The sequence below is a fragment of the Staurois parvus genome, unplaced genomic scaffold (genome assembly GCF_062004578.1).
Source record: "Staurois parvus isolate SC_StPar_1 unplaced genomic scaffold, SC_StPar_1.0 ptg000315l, whole genome shotgun sequence".
Taxonomy (NCBI): Eukaryota; Metazoa; Chordata; class Amphibia; order Anura; family Ranidae; genus Staurois; species Staurois parvus.
Window position 1 is genome coordinate 2,170,171 of NW_028318111.1, and position 18,252 is coordinate 2,188,422.

The 18,252-nt window shown below is 44.2% G+C and overlaps 1 protein-coding gene across 1 annotated transcript in view; it reads right to left on the reverse strand.

The window, feature by feature from the left end:
* Nucleotides 1–2,575: 2,575 nt before the first annotated feature.
* LOC149457537 (homeobox protein Hox-A4a-like) overlaps nt 2,576–18,252 on the reverse strand; it is a 70,942-nt gene continuing 55,265 nt past the window's right edge. The window contains exons 2-3 of the mRNA XM_089683558.1: nt 5,069–5,229; nt 2,576–3,103 (exon numbers count right to left, since the gene is read on the reverse strand). Of these exons, the coding sequence (XP_089539684.1) occupies nt 2,819–3,103; nt 5,069–5,229 (446 nt within the window). The 3' untranslated portion in view covers nt 2,576–2,818. The remainder of the gene's footprint in view (nt 3,104–5,068; nt 5,230–18,252) is intronic.

Consider the following 18,252-nt stretch of genomic DNA (forward strand, 5'->3'; position numbering starts at 1 on the left):
TCGCAGGGTGTTCAAATACTTCTGTTCCTCACTGTATATGAAACTACTTGTTTGAAGTGTTAGTTCACCATTGCAGAAAAAAATGTAAAGGAGAACTAAAACCAGACTCCCCCCCCCCCAGTCCTCGGTGTACTTACCTCCAGTGATACTGATCTGTCAGAGCCCAGGAAGCCGGTCCTGCGGTCTGTGGATTTGAAATCCCCCGCTCTTCTCCATGCAGTGGGAAAACACAACAGAGAGAAGGGAGAAGAGCAGGCAGGGGGTTGCGGTGTTAATTCACCTTTACATTTTTCAATAAAGGTAAACACTTTAAATAGGCCTTCTCACGTTTATAATGGTGACACAACTAGATTGTAACGTGTGCAAGGACGAAGGTAAATTTTGCCGCCCCCCACCCACTGTGTCCCCACGCCACTCCCCGCCCGCTGGTCATTGCAGAAGGGGAGTTTGCATCATCTTCTGCCAACTGGGCTGCAGCACAGAGCGCTATATGCTGCTTATCCTACAATACAGGAGCTGGCGGCAGGAGCTGAAGAGATTGACGGAGACGGCCTGGGGGAAGGAGGAGAGAGAGGGAGGGAAGTTTCTTGTTATAAGGAAGGTGGAGGACCATGCTCCACAGTTGAAGGAGATCACATGCTTGTTAGCCCCTTCCTTTCTGCCCAGATGTGGGATTGCCTACCATCTGCACCATCGCTCTACCCTTTCCCAGGGACTGGAGTTACGGATTTTACCGCCCCCCCCCCCCCATCCTGGTGCCCTAAGGCGGCTGCCTATGCCGCCTATATGCTGGCACTGACCATCCTCAACAGGTACTTGGGAGTCCTCTGACACAGTGTTGCTCATAAATATGTTGGATAATTCAGAGCCTGTGGACAATATATTTGCTGAAAAGGTTTCTTATTATAAGGAAGGGGGGGGAAGCATGCTCCATAGTTCAACAAGATCACATGCTTGTTAGCACGGCCTACAGCCCCTTCCTTTCTGCCCAGATGTGGGATTGCCTACCGTCTGCACCACCGCTCTACCCTTTCTCAGGGACTGGGGTTACAGATTTTACTGCCCCCCCCCCCCCATCCTGGTGCCCTAAGGCTGCTGCCTACGCCTCCCATCCTGGTGGCCTAAGGCTGCTGCCTACGCCACCTATATTCTGGCACTGACCATCCTCAACAGGCACTTGGGAGTCCTCTGACACAGTGTTGTGCATAAATATGTTGGATAATTCAGAGCCTCTGTATATATTTGCTGAAAAAGTGTGTTAGCAGGGTGCTGGGCGCAAAGGTGAATTAAATCATATTTCCAATTAAGCTCTTAAAGACTGCTTTCTGCCAGCTGAGGTGCTGCTGCAGTCCCAGGGGCAGTCCAAAGGATATATAAAAGGATGAAAGTAGCAAAAATAAAAAATAAGTTTAGTAAAAAGTTTATTTTTCACAAAAAAAAGTTTTAAAATGAAGCCATGTTTTGGGGGCTCAAACATCCCACTTCATCAGGGCTTGTATGTTGGCATGTTTGATAATCCTGGATTTATATTAACAGGTTGTTAGAACAAGCCATGTATTAATATAAATGATCCGTTGTCCAGTATTACCAAACATTTCCAACATACAAATCCTGATGAAGGGGACGGGTGTCAGGGATCCCGGCGGCACAGCGGTGCGTGCATGCGCAGGTGGCCGGCTCATCCTAGCCGGCGAGCACGGAGTCCTCGTCGATCGCGGCGCCGGCCACGCATGCGCACTAGCAATCGCAGCCGCACCAATGAGAGCACAGGGCGCCCTATTTAAACCTGCCCTGTGCATCTCCAAATTGCCTGATGGTCTTGTTCCCTGTACCTGTGTTCCTGCTGATCCTGTGTTCCTGGTTTCCTTGTTGCTGACCCAGCCTGCTCCTGATACTGCTGTCTTCTCCTGCCCTGACCCCTGGCTCGTCCTGACTATTCTCTGTCTGATCCTGATTGCCTGACCTCCTGTTACTGAACCCGGCTTGTGACCCGTTATTCTTCTGCCTATTGCTCAGTACTGTTTGCTCCGCTGTTGCCAACCCGGCCTGTCTGACTACGCATACCTCTTCACATCTGGCTCTCACCTGCACCACACCATTGGCACCTGCCTCTACCACAGCTGGTGTTTCTCAGGGGTTGCGACCTGGTCTCAGGCTGCTTCAAGTCCATCCCCACCATCAGGGGCTCTGGTGAACCAGCAGACTGAGGCTTAGACTCCACGACCTGGGGAATCCCGGCCAGTGGGCCGCTAGAGGCTACAGCCAGTCGGCTACTGACAACGGGTGAGCCCCCGAAATGGGTTGACTTTATCTTCTGAACTTTTTATTTTGAGAATAAACTTTTTACTGGACTTATTTTTGATATGTTGGACTCTTATCCCTCTATATATCCTGGACTTTATATTAGAACCTTGTCAAAAATCACACCACAATGTAAAGAACAGATACATAGTACATGCATAGTGACTCACAGCGGCAAATAGGAGCCAAAAGAACAATGAGAAACAATTGATCGGCCTGCACAGGTTAGTTCATTTTTCTTTTTTGATAAAAAAGGATCATTTGGTGAACACAATGCCGAAACCCAACAGAGTTTATTTTCAGAAGGCCAAACCAAGTTATTTCATTTTATTGCTGGTAACCCATGAACCCACTTATAACACATCCCCCACCCATTCCCACTGAGACCCATACCAATAATTAGTTAAATACATATAAATTATTATCTCCGGTCTCCACAACTCTGTGGAATATTACTGTCCATGATAAATAAATAAACTTTGGGCTGCACGTTGCCCACAGTCCCTCAGTCCGTATCTTATGGGGAGGGCAGAGCCCCACTCTCTTCCTCAGAGCAAAAAGACTCTGGGCTGTAGCGGAGCGGGCCATTGTGCCGTAAGATGTCTGTGTCTCTCTCTGATCTTTGGAAGTCTACATCTTCCTCCTCCTCTTCCTCTTCCTCCTCCTCATCGTCATCCTGGGCATCCTTGCTGGGTGCTATGCCCTCCGACCTCTTCCTGTCGCTGTGATTGGACAGCCCCTGTTCTTTTCCCTTACGACTCCTTTTCCACTTCATTCTGCGGTTCTGAAACCAGATCTTTACCTGGGTATAGAAATCAGACCGATATTAGAGATCCAATAATTCATAAACATTACTTTCTTCAAACACCATTCTTTAAAGCGGAGTTCCACTCACTCTGTAAAAAAATAAAAGTCAGCAGCTACAAAAACTGTAGCTGCTGACTTTTAAAACACAACCACTCACCTGTCCCATGATCTTGCGGTGCCCCCGCTGCAGCCCGTTTCACTGGCCGTCCTGTATTCCAGGCGCTGGCATCTTTAGTGTGGGCACCCGGCTGTGACAGCTTGCGACTTCACAGCCGGGTGCCCACTGCGCATGCGCAAGTAGCGCTGCGGTTCCTGAATGGCCTCGTCATCTTCTGGGACCTGTCACGTGTCCAGTAAGACTTTGGGGAGGGAGGGTAGGAGGACAACTTCCGCTTCTGATCGCCTAGGTGTACGCAGCAGAAGTGGGAGCGGGTACCTGTCAATTTCGGGTACCCACTCCCCCCCCCCCCCGCTCCCCAAAGGTGCCAATCCTTAATGGGGAGCGGGGGACCAAACATTAAAGCGGAACTTCCCCTTTTGGGTGGAACTCCGCTTTAAAAACCAAAGAAAACTTCTTTTTTTTTTTAACCCTGCTGCCCAAACTGTGGCTTGAGAGCCACATGCAGCCCTTTGGCACTCTTTGTGCAGCCTTCAGGGCCCCTGCAGACACTAATCTGTCTTTCTCTATTGCCCTGTTACAGCAGTGATATCTAGCAGTCTACTGTAATGTACACTCACCGGCCACTTTATTAGGTCCACCTGTTCAATTGCCTGGTAACACAAATTGCTAATCAGCCAATCACACGGCAGCAACTCATTGCACTTAGGCATGTAGATGTGGTGAAGACGACATGCTGAAGTTCAAACCGAGCATCAGAATGGGGAAGAAAGGGAATTTAAGTGACTTGGCATGGTTGTTGGTTCCAGACCTGCTGGTCTGAGTATTTCAAAAACTGCTGATCTACTGGGATTTTCAAGCACAACCATCTCTAGGGTTTTAAAGAATTGTCCGAAAAAGAGAAAATATCCAGTGAGTGGCAGTTGTGTGGACGAAAATGTCAGCAGAGAATGGGCAGACCAGAGATGGTTCAATCTTGAACCAGAGATGGTTCAAGATGGAAAGGCAACAGTAACTCAAATAACCGCTTGTTACAACCAAGGTATGCAGAATACCATCTCTGAATTCATAACACATCGAATCTTGAAGAAGATGGGCTACAGCAGCAGAAGATCACACCAGGTGCCACTCCTGTCAGCTAAGAACAGGAAACAGAGGCTACAATTCTCACAGGCTCACCAACATTGGACAATAGAAGATTGGAAAAACGTTGCCTGGTCTGATGAGTCTCGATTTCAGCTGCGTCATTCAGATGGTCGGGTCAGAATTTGGCGTAAACAACATGAAAGCATGGATCCATCCTGCCTTGTATCAACAGTTCATGAATGTGCAGACGACAAATCTGCAGCGACTGCGTGATGCTATCATGTCAATATGGACTGAAATCTCTGAGGAACATTCCCAACACCTTGTTGAATCTATGCCATGAAGAATGAAGGCCGTTCTGAAGACAAAAAGGGGGTCCAACCCGGGACTAGAAAAGTGTACCTAATAAAGTGGCCGAATGGGTTTCCATGGCCGAGCAGCTGCATCCAAGCCTTACATCACCAAGTGCAATGCAAAGCGTCGGATGCCGTGGCGTAAAGCACGCCGCCACTGGACTCTAGGCAAAGCAGCTGATGGTCCAGCTCTGTCTGAATACTAACAAATGTCATGTGCCCATGGGACACCAAAGGGAAGCCATATTTCCATTATTATTGTAACAAGTAACATTTGTATCTGTTTCATAAGCAATTTTATAAATCAAACAATCTGAATTTTAAAATAACTGCATGTGCATTGTAGGTGAGTCTGTCATTCATGACAGGTCCTCTTTAATGCATAAACCTGTGTGTCACCCACCTGCGTTTCCGTCAGCATAAGAGACGTGGCCACCTCGAAGCGCTTTGGCCGTGACAGATATTTGTTGAGCTTGAATTGGTTCTCCAGTTCCAACAGCTGCTGACTAGTGAAGGCTGTCCGAGGCCGTCTGCATTTCCCCATAAGACCAGGCTGGGCGGAAGCTGCAGGACAAGAAATGTCAGGATTACTATACAGATCTACAATGTACCAGTTCACAGTGGTCACGATTAAAGCAGAACTCCTGTGTAAAAAGGATATTTGATCCTGTCTTCTCTGATCATCCTCTTCTTCTGCTGTCCCCAATCCATCTGTTGATAAAACAGAGCCTTGGGGGAAAGCTGCACATGCTCAGTTGGTGGGTATTGCTAGAGCATTTTTTTTCCCTCGGGAGAGTGCATGTGATCAGCACACAGCCAATCAGCACTGTCCAGATAGAGGGTCAGGGGTTATGCAGTCTCATAGTACAATCAGGGAGAATGAATACTCCTACAAGCTTTAACCATTGCTCTGACAGATACTAATAGAAGTCACAAGACTGCTATATACTGCTGATGAGAAGAGGTATTTAGCAGGTTATATTTACTAAAATAATTGCATTTCAACGTTCTGTGTACTTTGGGAGACCAAATATAGTGAATGCAGGGTCCGGGGAGACCAGATATAGTGAATGCAGGGTCCTGGGAGAGCAGATATAGTGAATGCAGGGTCCTGGGAGAGCAGATATAGTGAATGTGGGGACCGGGGAGACCAGATATAGTGAATGCAGGGTCCGGGGAGACCAGATATAGTGAATGTAGGGTCCAGGGAGACCTGATATAGTGAATGTGGGGTCTGGGGAGACCAGATATAGTGAATGTAGGGTCCTGGGAGACCAGATATAGTGAATGTAGGGTCCAGGGAGACCTGATATAGTGAATGTGGGGTCTGGGGAGACCAGATATAGTGAATGCAGGGTCCTGGGAGACCAGATATAGTGAATGTAGGGTCCAGGGAGACCTGATATAGTGAATGTGGGGTCTGGGGAGACCAGATATAGTGAATGCAGGGTCCTGGGAGACCAGATATAGTGAATGTAGGGTCCAGGGAGACCTGATATAGTGAATGTGGGGTCTGGGGAGACCAGATATAGTGAATGCAGGGTCCGGGGAGACCAGATATAGTGAATGCAGGGTCGGGGGAGACCGGATATAGTGAATGCAGGGTCCGGGGAGACCAGATATAGTAAATGCAGGGCCCTGGGAGACCAGATATAGTGAATGCAGGGTCTGGGGAGACCAGATATAGTGAATGCAGGGTCCGGGGAGACCAGATATAGTGAATGCAGGGTCCGGGGAGACCAGATATAGTGATTGCAGGGCCCTGGGAGAGCACATATAATGAATGCAGGGTCTGGGGAGAGCAGATATAGTGAATGTAGGGTCCGGGGAGACTAGATATAGTGAATGCAGGGTCCGGGGAGACCAGATATAGTGAATGAAGGGTCCGGGGAGACTAGATATAGTGAATGCAGGGTCCTGGAAGACCAGATATAGTGAATGCAGGGTCCGGGGAGACCAGATATAGAGAATGCAGGGTCCGGGGAGACCAGATATAGTGAATGCAGGGTCCGGGGAGACCTGATATAGTGAATGCAGGGCCCAGGGAGAGCAGATATAGTGAATGCAGGGTCCGGGGAGACCAGATACAGTGAATGCAGGGTCCGGGGAGACCGGATATAGTGAATGCAGGGTCCCGGGAGACCGGATATAGTAAATGCAGGGTCTGGGGAGACCAGATATAGTGAATGCAGGGTCCGGGGAGACCGGATATAGTGAATGCAGGGTCCGGGGAGACCAGATATAGTGAATGCAGGGTCTAAGGAGACCGGATATAGTGAATGCAGGGTCCGGGGAGACCGGATTTAGTGAATGCAGAGTCCGGGGAGAGCGGATATAGTGAATGCAGGGTCCGGGGTTTAGTAACACTTTAAGGTAGAAAACCTTCAGTCTTTAAAATCTCTATATACAGTATATTTGAGGTTGTTTGGGCTATTATTTTTTGAGTTTACACTTTATGGGGTACGGTCATTTGAATAAAGGTATTTTTTGTTACAATTCTTATTTATGTATTTTGATGTATTTAGTGGATCTTGGAGGAAAGCTCTATCTATATTATTATTATTATTATTATACAGTATTTATATAGCGCCAAAGAGATATATTGTTGTATGTCCTTTTTTCTTTGAAGTTAAGGAGCCCTCCTCCTTCTTCCCCTCTCCGCCCTCTGTTTTGTGTGGGGTTTTCTTCATTTTGTTTAAATTTGAATTGGAATTTTTAATAGAGCTATTAAACTGTTGTCTTTGTACTTGTTAGAAAAATTCACGTATTTGTCCTGGTGACTGAAATGGAAAGAAAATACAGAAATTTTGAATGTTCACCAGAATAGTAATAGAGGGGGAAATCTTCCAGTGGGGACACTAGTTCTGGTGACAACCAAGGATTTTTCCTCACTTTGGAGTCATTTCCTCTCACTTCCTGTTGTGGCTATGGGACAGGAAGTGAAGGGAAACCTACCCAATGGAATAAAAAAAAATTCCACTTTAAAACCTCTATTAGTCAGGAATGAAAAAAAGTAAGATTTTAACCAATGTTTTTTAAACCTGGAGGCTCCAGGGGCTGGTCAGTGGTTTCCTTTGAGACTTTAAATGTTTGACCAGTACGCTAGTGTTTGGTTCAGATTCTTAGTAAATTAATTAATAGGCGTTACTCCTACAGACTCCAAAGCAAGGGTTTGCAAAAATTTCTACATTAACCTCCCTAGCGGTATGATTATTTCAGATTTTTAGTGCTGAAAGCGGTACCATTATTTTGCATGGAAATATGTATTTTTTTTTATTGTAGGCCTGTAATTTAGGAATAACTCACTGAAATCTGTCCGAACAAGAGTCTAGTAAACATCCCGGGTATGATAAAACTTGAAACACAAAATCATAAATTATAATTTAATAAATAATCATAAAAATAATAATATAATAATAATAAATGTAATTCAATAATATAATCAAACCAAAACACTGAAATTTGAAATATAGCGCCAAGTTCGCGCATCACTGGGCAAAGTCACAGAATCGTTTTCAGGGTCTGATGAGGAATTTCCCCCATGAATCATTATCACTCAATTCTGCAAGTGGTTCTGATTTACTATCGCTGTTCTCTAGCCGGTCTAAAACTAATTTTGACCTAAAGGGACGCTTTTTGGACGCCATGGACTTTTCTAAGTTTCCAGGCAGAAAGAACAGTCAAAATGCAGGCAGGGCGCCGGACAAAGCACTCGGGACAAAATGTATGTGAAATGGTTTGATACAGGAATGTTTTACTATGTAATAATCATTTTTTAAAAAATTCAAATTTGCGGCCGGTTCACGACGTCACAGGGACCGGAACACGGAAGCCGGATGCTGGCATCGGCCGGAGGAGATGGCCGGGGACGCTGAAGGGGACACATCGTGGGAGCGAAGGACAAGGTAAGCGCTGCAGGGACTCCCTATGCAACGCTGCAGGGTATTCCTGAGTGTAGCTCGGGGTTACCGCTTTTGGTACTGAAACTTTACCCCGAGCTACACTCGGGAACACCGCTAGGGAGGTTAAGTGTCATGTTCACAGGCATTGGATACTGGCATGCCAGTGACCAATAGCCCTGAAAACCTAATGCAGGCCATACATGGTTCGAATTCGGAACGATTTTTCGTCCGAAAATCGAAAACGTCATTCGCTCGGTAATCCAATGGTGCATTAATGATTTCAAAAATCAGCCGACCAAGTTATAAAGTTCACCCCATATAACAGGCAAAACTTCTGCTCCTTCCAGGTCACGGCTCATGCGCATATTCTTTTCTGAAAAATTATCGTACGATTTGACCATCACTGAGTCGAAAATCGGTCGTTGTTCGCAAATTTTCTAACATGCCCGATCACCGAAAAGGGGAGGAAGCACGAAAATCGCCCGGTGCCATTGATCCACTAACAGAGCGAAAATTGGCCGATTATTCTTAGGTCCGATTTTTGGACAAAAAATCGGTCGAATTTCGATCCATGTATGGCAGGCCTAACTCTGCAGGGAAGCCTATCCTACCGTCAGCTAATAACCAAATCTTTTTATTTCTCCCATCAGTCCATACCCCACAGTTATTGCCTTTTGTTCCACCAGCCCCTCCCTATTAGATTGTAAGCTCCCTGGAGCAGGGCCATCCTAACCCTCTTGTATTGAACTGTATGATTGCTGTATTGTCCCCCTTTATATTGTAAAGCGCTGAGCAAACTGTTGGCACTATATAAATCCTGTATAATAACAATAATAATAGCGCATTGTAGTCTTGTTTTCAATTTTTATACTTATACAGTCATGGTCAAAAATATTGGCACCCCTGCATTTCTGTTAGATATTGCCCACTTCACCGAGAAAATTGTTGCAATTACAAATGTTTCTCATGTTTGTTTCTTTTGTTTGTATTGGTATGCCTCAAAAAAAGTAAAGAAACAAAAAGCCGAACCTGACACATTCCACGCAAAACTCCATAAATGGACTGGACAAAATTATTGGCACCTTCTCAAAATTGTAAGAAACAATTGCATTCCAAGTTTGTGATGCTCCTGTAATTTGGAATTAAAGTCACCTGTATCAATGACCAGGTACTGGCAATATAGAAATCACACCGACAACCAGTTTAAATGGTGAAAAATGGCCTTTCTGTTGTGTGTCTCTGTTTGCCAGGTTAAGCATGGAGAAGAGAAAGAGCAGCCAAGAATTGCTTGAGGATTTGAGAAAATAAACTGTGGAAAAGCATGGACAATCTCAAGGTTACAAGTCCATCTCCATAGATCTTAATGTTCCTGTGTCCACTGTGCGCAACATTGTCAAGAGGTTTACAGCTCATCTCCCTGGACGTGGATAAAAGAGAAAAATTGATCAAATATTGTAACAATGGATTGTTTGAATAGTGGCTAAAGAACCTAGGTAAACTTCCAGACAAATTCAGACAGACCTTCAGGCACAGGGTACAACTGTGTCAGCTCACACTAAACATTGCAATCTGAATGAAAAGGGACACTATGGTAGGAGACCCAGGAGGACCCCACCGCTGACTCAGAAACATAAAAAAAAGCCAGATTAGAGTTTACCTGAGGAAGCCAAAATCCTTTTACGAGAATGTGCTGTGGACAGACAAAACAAATTTACAGCTTTTTGGTAAAGCCCATCATTCTACTGATTTCAGAAAAAGAAATGAGGCCTCTAAAGAAAAGAATCCAGTCCCTACAGTCAAACATGGTGGAGGTTCACTGATGTTTTGGGGTTGCTTTGCTGCTTCAGGCACTGGATGTCTTGACCATGTGCATGGCATTATGAAATCTGAAGACTACCAAAGAATTCTGGGGTGCAATGTAGGGTCCAGTGTCAGAAAGTTGGACCTCTGTCAGAGGTCATGGGTCTTACAGCAGGACAATGATCCAAAGCACTGGTCGAAAAGCACCCAGAAATGGTTTCAGACAAAGCACTGGAGAGTAGTGAACTGGCCAACAATGAGTCCAGATCTCAATCCCATTGAGCTCCTGTGGAGAGATCTCAAAACAGCAGTTGGGAAAAGGAACCCTTTCAATTTGAGAGAGCTGGAGCAGTTGGTGAAAGAAGAGTGCTCCACAATTCCAGGAGAGAGGTGTAAGAGACTCATTGATGGTTACAGGAAGCCATTGAAGTAAGTTATTTTTTCCAATATTGCTACCAAATATTAAATTGAGGGTGCCAGTCCATTTTGGGGGTTTTGTGTGGAATGTGTCAGATTTGGCTCTTTGTTTCTCCACTTTTTTGTGTCATACCAATACAAACAAGAAATAATCATGAGGCTGTCTGAACATTTGTAATTTTAACAATTTTCTGGGCGAAGTGGAGCATTTGACAGAAATGCAGGGGGTGCCAATATTTTTGGCCACAACTGTAGCTTACTGCTAATGGCAGGTTAAAACCATTATATATTTTATATTAACTAATGAGTTTAACTTGCCATTAACAGTAAAACTATGAGAGGAAAAAAATCGATTAACTGGTGCACCCATTAAACATGTATATACTTCAGACCTATGATCAGCTCCAGGGTATGCACTTCAGACTTTCTATCAGACCCAGTGTTCTTCAGACCTCAGAACATCCCAATGAATGCTCTTTAGACTTCAGATCAGCCCTAATGCATGCATTTTCAATTTCGGATCATTCCCAATTCATGCTCCTTTAGATTTCAGATCAGCCCAAATGCATGAAATACAGACCTAAGATCAGCCCCACTGCATGTATTTCAGACCTCAGATCAGCCCCATTCTTGCACCCTCAAACCTTAGATCATCCCCAAAGCATAAACTTCACACCTTAGATCAGCCCCAAACCTTGCACCTTTAGGGACACAGGGTACCGCTTTAGAAATACGGGCTCACTTCTTCTGCCCAGTATACTAACATCCTCAACTGGCAGTGGGCACCAAAGAGGTGGGTGGGCCAGACTTTTTAATTGAGAGCCCAGTGAGCTGTCAATTACAGCCAATGGCGGTGGATACCAGTGCAAGCAGCACTACGTGCCTGCTCAGGCACATATGTCAGGGGATGAGTACACCTGTTCTAAATATTAAGTATAGCAAAACATTTTGGATAGAGTAGAGAATAGTTATAAATAGAAATGGAAAGGCCTGATAGAAAACACAAAACTTGGGGAAAAGACCATTTTTTTTTCAATTTTTTCAAAGCCATTTTATGTTTTTTTCCGGAAAAATTGAAAAAAAGAAAGGCTGAATATGTTTTTTTACAATGGTAAATAATATATCTAATAAAAATATATCTAAACTATATAAAATGAAGACCTTAATGAAAGATTTCTGAGACTTTAAGTAAAGTTTTTAATCATTGCAAGTTCTCTCAGCTGAAGACAAGCAAATCGTGGAATACAATTCAAGTAACACAATACTTCTCAATGCGGTTCTCAAAGAAGAGAAATTTCTGCCACTTGCAGTTTAGTTTGCTAGTGGGCTCCATATTCTTTTTATAAGAATATAATAATGGGCTTCATATAATCTTTTTAGGAGCCCCCAATGGGGCTCCTAAAAAGATTGTAAAAATAGTAAAAAAAATGAATAAATTAATAAATAAAATGGAAAATATACTAAAAAAGTAAAATAACAATAATAAAAAAAACTACTGAAGCAGTAGTGGAACTGCCAGGGTTGCAAAGTTCGCACTTGAGACCGGGCCCTGGCATTCTGCCACCATGAGTTGTGAAATGTGATCCTGCTGATTAGACAGTAAAGGAGAAGAGCCTGCTAATTGGACAGTAAAGAAGCAGATCCCGCTGATTGAACAGTGATGGAGTAGAACCTGCTGATTGGACAGTAAAGAAGCAGATCCCGCTGATTGAACAGTGAAGGAGCAGACCCGCTGATTGAACAGTGAAGGAGCAGATCCTGCTGATTGAACAGTGAAAGAGCAGATCCCGCTGATTGAACAGTGAAGTAGCAGATCCCGCTGATTGAACAGTGAAGGAGAAAATCCCGCTGATTGAACAGTGAAGGAGCAGATCCCGCTGATTGAACAGTGAAGGAGCAGATCCCGCTGATTGAACAGTGAAGGAGCAGATCCCGGTGATTGAACAGTGAAGGAGCAGATCCTTCTGACCGAACAGTGAAGGAGCAGATCCTTCTGACCGAACAGTGAAGGAGCAGATCCCGCTGATTGAACAGTGAAGGAGCAGATCCCGCTGATTGAACAGTGAAGGAGCAGATCCTTCTGACCGAACAGTGAAGGAGCAGATCCCGCTGATTGAACAGTGAAGGAGCAGATCCCGCTGATTGAACAGTGAAGGAGCAGATCCCGCTGATTGAACAGTGAAGGAGCAGATCCTTCTGACCGAACAGTGAAGGAGCAGATCCCGCTGATTGAACAGTGAAGGAGCAGATCCCACTGATTGAACAGTGAAGGAGCAGATCCCGCTGACTGAACAGTGAAGGAGCAGATCCTGCTGATTGAACAGTGAAGGAGCAGATCCCGCTGATTGAACAGTGAAGGAGCAGATCCCGCTGATTGAACAGTGAAGGAGCAGATCCCGCTGATTGAACAGTGAAGGAGCAGATCCCGCTTATTGAACAGTGAAGGAGCAGATCCTTCTGACCGAACAGTGAAGGAGCAGATCCCGCTGACTGAACAGTGAAGGAGCAGATCCCGCTGATTGAACAGTGAAGGAGCAGATCCCGCTGATTGAACAGTGAAGGAGCAGATCCCGCTGATTGAACAGTGAAGGAGCAGATCCTTCTGACCGAACAGTGAAGGAGCAGATCCTTCTGACCGAACAGTGAAGGAGCAGATCCCGCTGACTGAACAGTGAAGGAGCAGATCCCGCTGATTGAACAGTGAAGGAGCAGATCCCGCTGATTGAACAGTGAAGGAGCAGATCCCGCTGATTGAACAGTGAAGGAGCAGATCCTTCTGACCGAACAGTGAAGGAGCAGATCCTTCTGACCAAACAGTGAAGGAGCAGATCCCGCTGACTGAACAGTGAAGGAGCAGATCCCGCTGATTGAACAGTGAAGGAGCAGATCCTTCTGACCGAACAGTGAAGGAGCAGATCCTGCTGACTGAACAGTGAAGGAGCAGATCCCGCTGATTGAACAGTGAAGGAGCAGATCCCGCTGATTGAACAGTGAAGGAGCAGATCCCGCTGATTGAACAGTGAAGGAGCAGATCCCGCTGATTGAACAGTGAAGGAGCAGATCCCGCTGATTGAACAGTGAAGGAGCAGATCCTTCTGACCGAACAGTGAAGGAGCAGATCCTTCTGACCAAACAGTGAAGGAGCAGATCCTTCTGACCGAACAGTGAAGGAGCAGATCCTGCTGACTGAACAGTGAAGGAGCAGATCCTGCTGATTGAACAGTGAAGGAGCAGATCCCGCTGATTGAACAGTGAAGGAGCAGATCCCGCTGATTGAACAGTGAAGGAGCAGATCCCGCTGATTGAACAGTGAAGGAGCAGATCCCGCTGATTGAATAGTGAAGGAGCAGATCCCGCTGATTGAACAGTGAAGGAGCAGATCCCGCTGATTGAACAGTAAAGGAGCAGATCCTGCTGACTGAACAGTGAAATAGCGAATCCAGCTAACTGAACCAAGAAGGAGCAGAGCCTCCTGATTGGACAGTAATGGCATAAAGGAGCAGAACCTGCTGATTGGACAGTAATGGCACGAAGGAGCAGAACTGCTGATTGGACAGTGATGGAGCAGAGCCTGCTGAATGGACAATAAATGCACAGAGCCTGATGGCTGGACAGTGAAGGTCAGAGTGTTGTACAGGCGATTATATGGAGCTAATATGAAGACAGATTCAACCATTTACATTAGCTGTATCAAAAACGTATTCCTAAGAAATGTATAACTTGATTTTTTCCTTACTCGCTTGGAGTGCCACAACATGCCTACTTCTCTTGTCTATAGATGACCGGTCCTCTTTAATCATTGATTGACATAGGTTTGATACCCAAGCTTTGGCGTAAAACAGAGGTGCCAAAGGAGGAAGATTGGGTAGATAGAGGGAACAAGATTTGTAGGATGGAAAAACTTTACCATATGCAGGAAGATAAGATGGAGTTATAATATGTGAAATGGGAAGAAATCTGGATTGATGGTGAAATATAGGAAGCTATAGCGTGGGATGATGTGAAGGTTCCTCTTGCTTTAGTAGGGAAGCAATGGGGGGGGTGCAGAGTGGGTAGATTGGGGGGGAAGGATGGAGGGGAGGTGTGATGGGAGGGAATGGGAAATAGTTTTAGGAAAGGTAATAAGAAATAGTTTTGTATATTTAATGTGAATATGATGGAAACATGTATTTATTTGAAAAACCAATAAATATTTAAATAAAAAAATAATCATTTATTGACATAACAGGTGACTGTACTCTCATTATATGTTCCCGTGAGAGACATGGGGGTTGGTAGAAGTCAAAAAAGATCTAGCAAAATATTTGTCGAATTTGTGTCGAGTAAACACAAAGCCTGAATCCTCATTTCTCCACAGCGAGCGCACACAATGGCCGGGGCTGAGCTTGTGTGGCTCCTTTTTATGCCGGTTAGACTCACACCTAACAATAATATTGACTCGAGCAGCAAATTTCCCCTGCGCTGGTGCTGCACTATGACCCGCCTGCACGCACTGATCCAGATAACGCTGTGTAAACAGTTATATAAACTGGGTGTCTATCTGTGTTTGTAGACCAATCATTAGTTATTAGGGAGCAGATAAAGACAGCTCGTCTCTATTGATTGCCAGCTCCAAAGCGTTTATTAATTTAGCAGGGCTTGGCGCGGTGTAATCCACCGCCGTCTGTTCCACTGTTGGCTTTCTCCCCTCCGGATGTTCCTCATGTATGTTTACTGTTTCAAATTAACTGTAATATATATAAAAAAGGTGCCTATTATGTACTCTACAACCCTTTCATGACTAAAGGTCACTAAAGCTCTGATTCCCAGACCAAGTTTTAAGCAGGCCATAGACGGGTCGAAGACCGGCCATTTTTTTTTTAAAAAAATGAAAAATTGGTCGTTTGATCGGCTGACGTTACCACCAACGGTAAAAAAAATTTACCGATTTTCGGCCCGTCTACAGCTGGCATTTAACCCCATAATTACTTCTGTCCCTTGCAGAGAGCTCCGCTATTATGGTTTACATGATAAGTCTTGTGGTTGCAACAATGTATCCATTTGTATCCATTTTGGATACAGATGGTTTTATTCGGATACAAATAGATACATTGTTGCAACTGCAAGACTTTTTCATATAAAATATAATAGCGGACTGGAATTCTTCTTCTTCTTGTTCTTTTTCTTCTTCTTCTTCTTGTTCTCTTCTCTTTCTGCTCCTTCTTCTTGTTCTTTTTCTGCTTCTTATATTTCTTCTTCTCCTTATATTTCTTCTTCTTTTTCTTCTTCTTGCAGGTCACTGCTCATGTGCAGATTTTTTATCGGTAAAACGATCGGCCGATTTGCCCATCATTGCCAGGAAAATCGGTCGATCGTTAAAATCGGCCGCAAATTTTCCAACATGCCCGATAAAAAAAATGTGCAAAAAGCCCGAAAAACGGCCGACCAATTAACCCACTAACGGTGTGAAAATCGGCTGATTTTTTTTCCGGCCGAAAAATTGGCCGATTTTCGACCCATCTATGGCCGGCATTAGCCTGCATTGTATCTATTTGTATCCATTTCGGATACAGATGGTTTTATTCGGATACAAATAGATACATTGTTGCAACTGCAAGACTTTTTCATATAAAATATAATAGCAGACTAGAATTCTTCTTCTTTTTCTTCTTCTTCCTCTTTTTCTTCTTCTTCTTCTACTTCTTTTCTTCTTATATTTCTTCTTCTTCTTCTTCTTATATTTCTTCTCCTTCCTCTTTTTCTTCTTCTTCTTCTTTGCTTCTTCTTTTTCTTCTTCTTTTTCTTCTTCTTATATTTCTGCTTCTTATATTTCTTCTTCTTTTTCTTCTTCTCAGGTCGTGGTTCATGTGCAGATTTTTTATCGGTAAAATGATCAGCCGATTTGCCCATCATTGCCGGGAAAATCGGCCGATCGTCAAAATCGGCCATGAATTTTCCAACATGCCCGATAAAAAAAAATGTGCAAAAAGTCCAAAAAACGGCCGACCAATTAACCCACTAATGGTGCGAAAATCAGCCGGTTTTTTTTCCGGCCGAAAAATCGGCCGATTTTCGATCCCGTCTATGGCCGGCATTAGCCTGCGTTGGTGAACTTGACATTAATTCTGGTTACTTTACTCACCTAAATCATTTTACATTTTTTTAAAGACACACAAAACCTTTGGGCTTCATGTAGACAATATGACCGCCAACCGCAGGAAAACGCAAAACTTTGCAAAACTGCGGCACCATGTTTTTTTTTGTTGTGGTATTGCCGCGGTCGGCGGTCAAATTGTTCCTATCCTGAATGTGATTCTTCCGCATTCAGGAGAGGGAGGTTTAACCTCACCTAAATGCGGCAGCTCATAAACTCTGTTAAAAGCCTATCTGTACATGGACTCGTAGGCTTTTATAGTTACATAGTTAGTCTGGAGGAAAAAAGACAAAAGTCCAGCCAGTTCAACCATAGAAAAAAAAAAGTTATAATCCTTCATCCACAGTCGATCCAGAGGAAGGAAAAAAACCCCCAGCAAACCATGATCCAATTTGTTCCTGCAGAGGAAATAATTCCTTCCTGATCCCCCGAGAGGCAATCGGATATTCCCTGGATCAACTTTACCTATAAATGTTATATCCAGTTATATTCTGTGTATCCAAGAAAGAATCCAGGACTTTCCTACAGCAATCCACTGAGCTGGCCACAACCAACTCTTGAGGGAGTCTATTCCACATTTTCACAGCTTTTACTCTGAAGAAACCTTTCCATGTTTGGAGATTAAATTTCTTTTCCTCCAGACGTAAAGAGCGCCCCCTTGTCCTCTGTGATGACCTCAGAGTGAATAGCTCTACACTGAGTTCACTATATGAACCACTGATGTATTATACGTGGAGATCATATCCCCCCTTTATGTATTATACATGGAGATCATATCCCCCCCTTATGTATTATACATGGGGATCATATCCCCCCTTATGTATTATACATGGGGATCATATCCCCCCTTATGTATTATACATGGAGATCATATCCCCCCTTATGTATTATACATGGAGATCATATCCCCCCTTATGTATTATACATGGTGATCATATCCCCCCTTATGTATTATACATGGAGATCATATCCCCCCTTATGTATTATACATGGAGATCATATCCCCCCTTTATGTATTATACATGGAGATCATATCCCCCCCTTATGTATTATACATGGGGATCATATCCCCCCTTATGTATTATACATGGAGATCATATCCCCCCTTATGTATTATACATGGTTATCATATCCCCCCTTATGTATTATACATGGTGATCATATCCCCCCTTATGTATTATACATGGAGATCATATCCCCCCTTATGTATTATACATGGTGATCATATCCCCCCTTATGTATTATACATGGTGATCATATCCCCCCTTATGTATTAAACATGGTGATCATATCCCCCCTTATGTATTATACATGGAGATCATATCCCCCCTTATG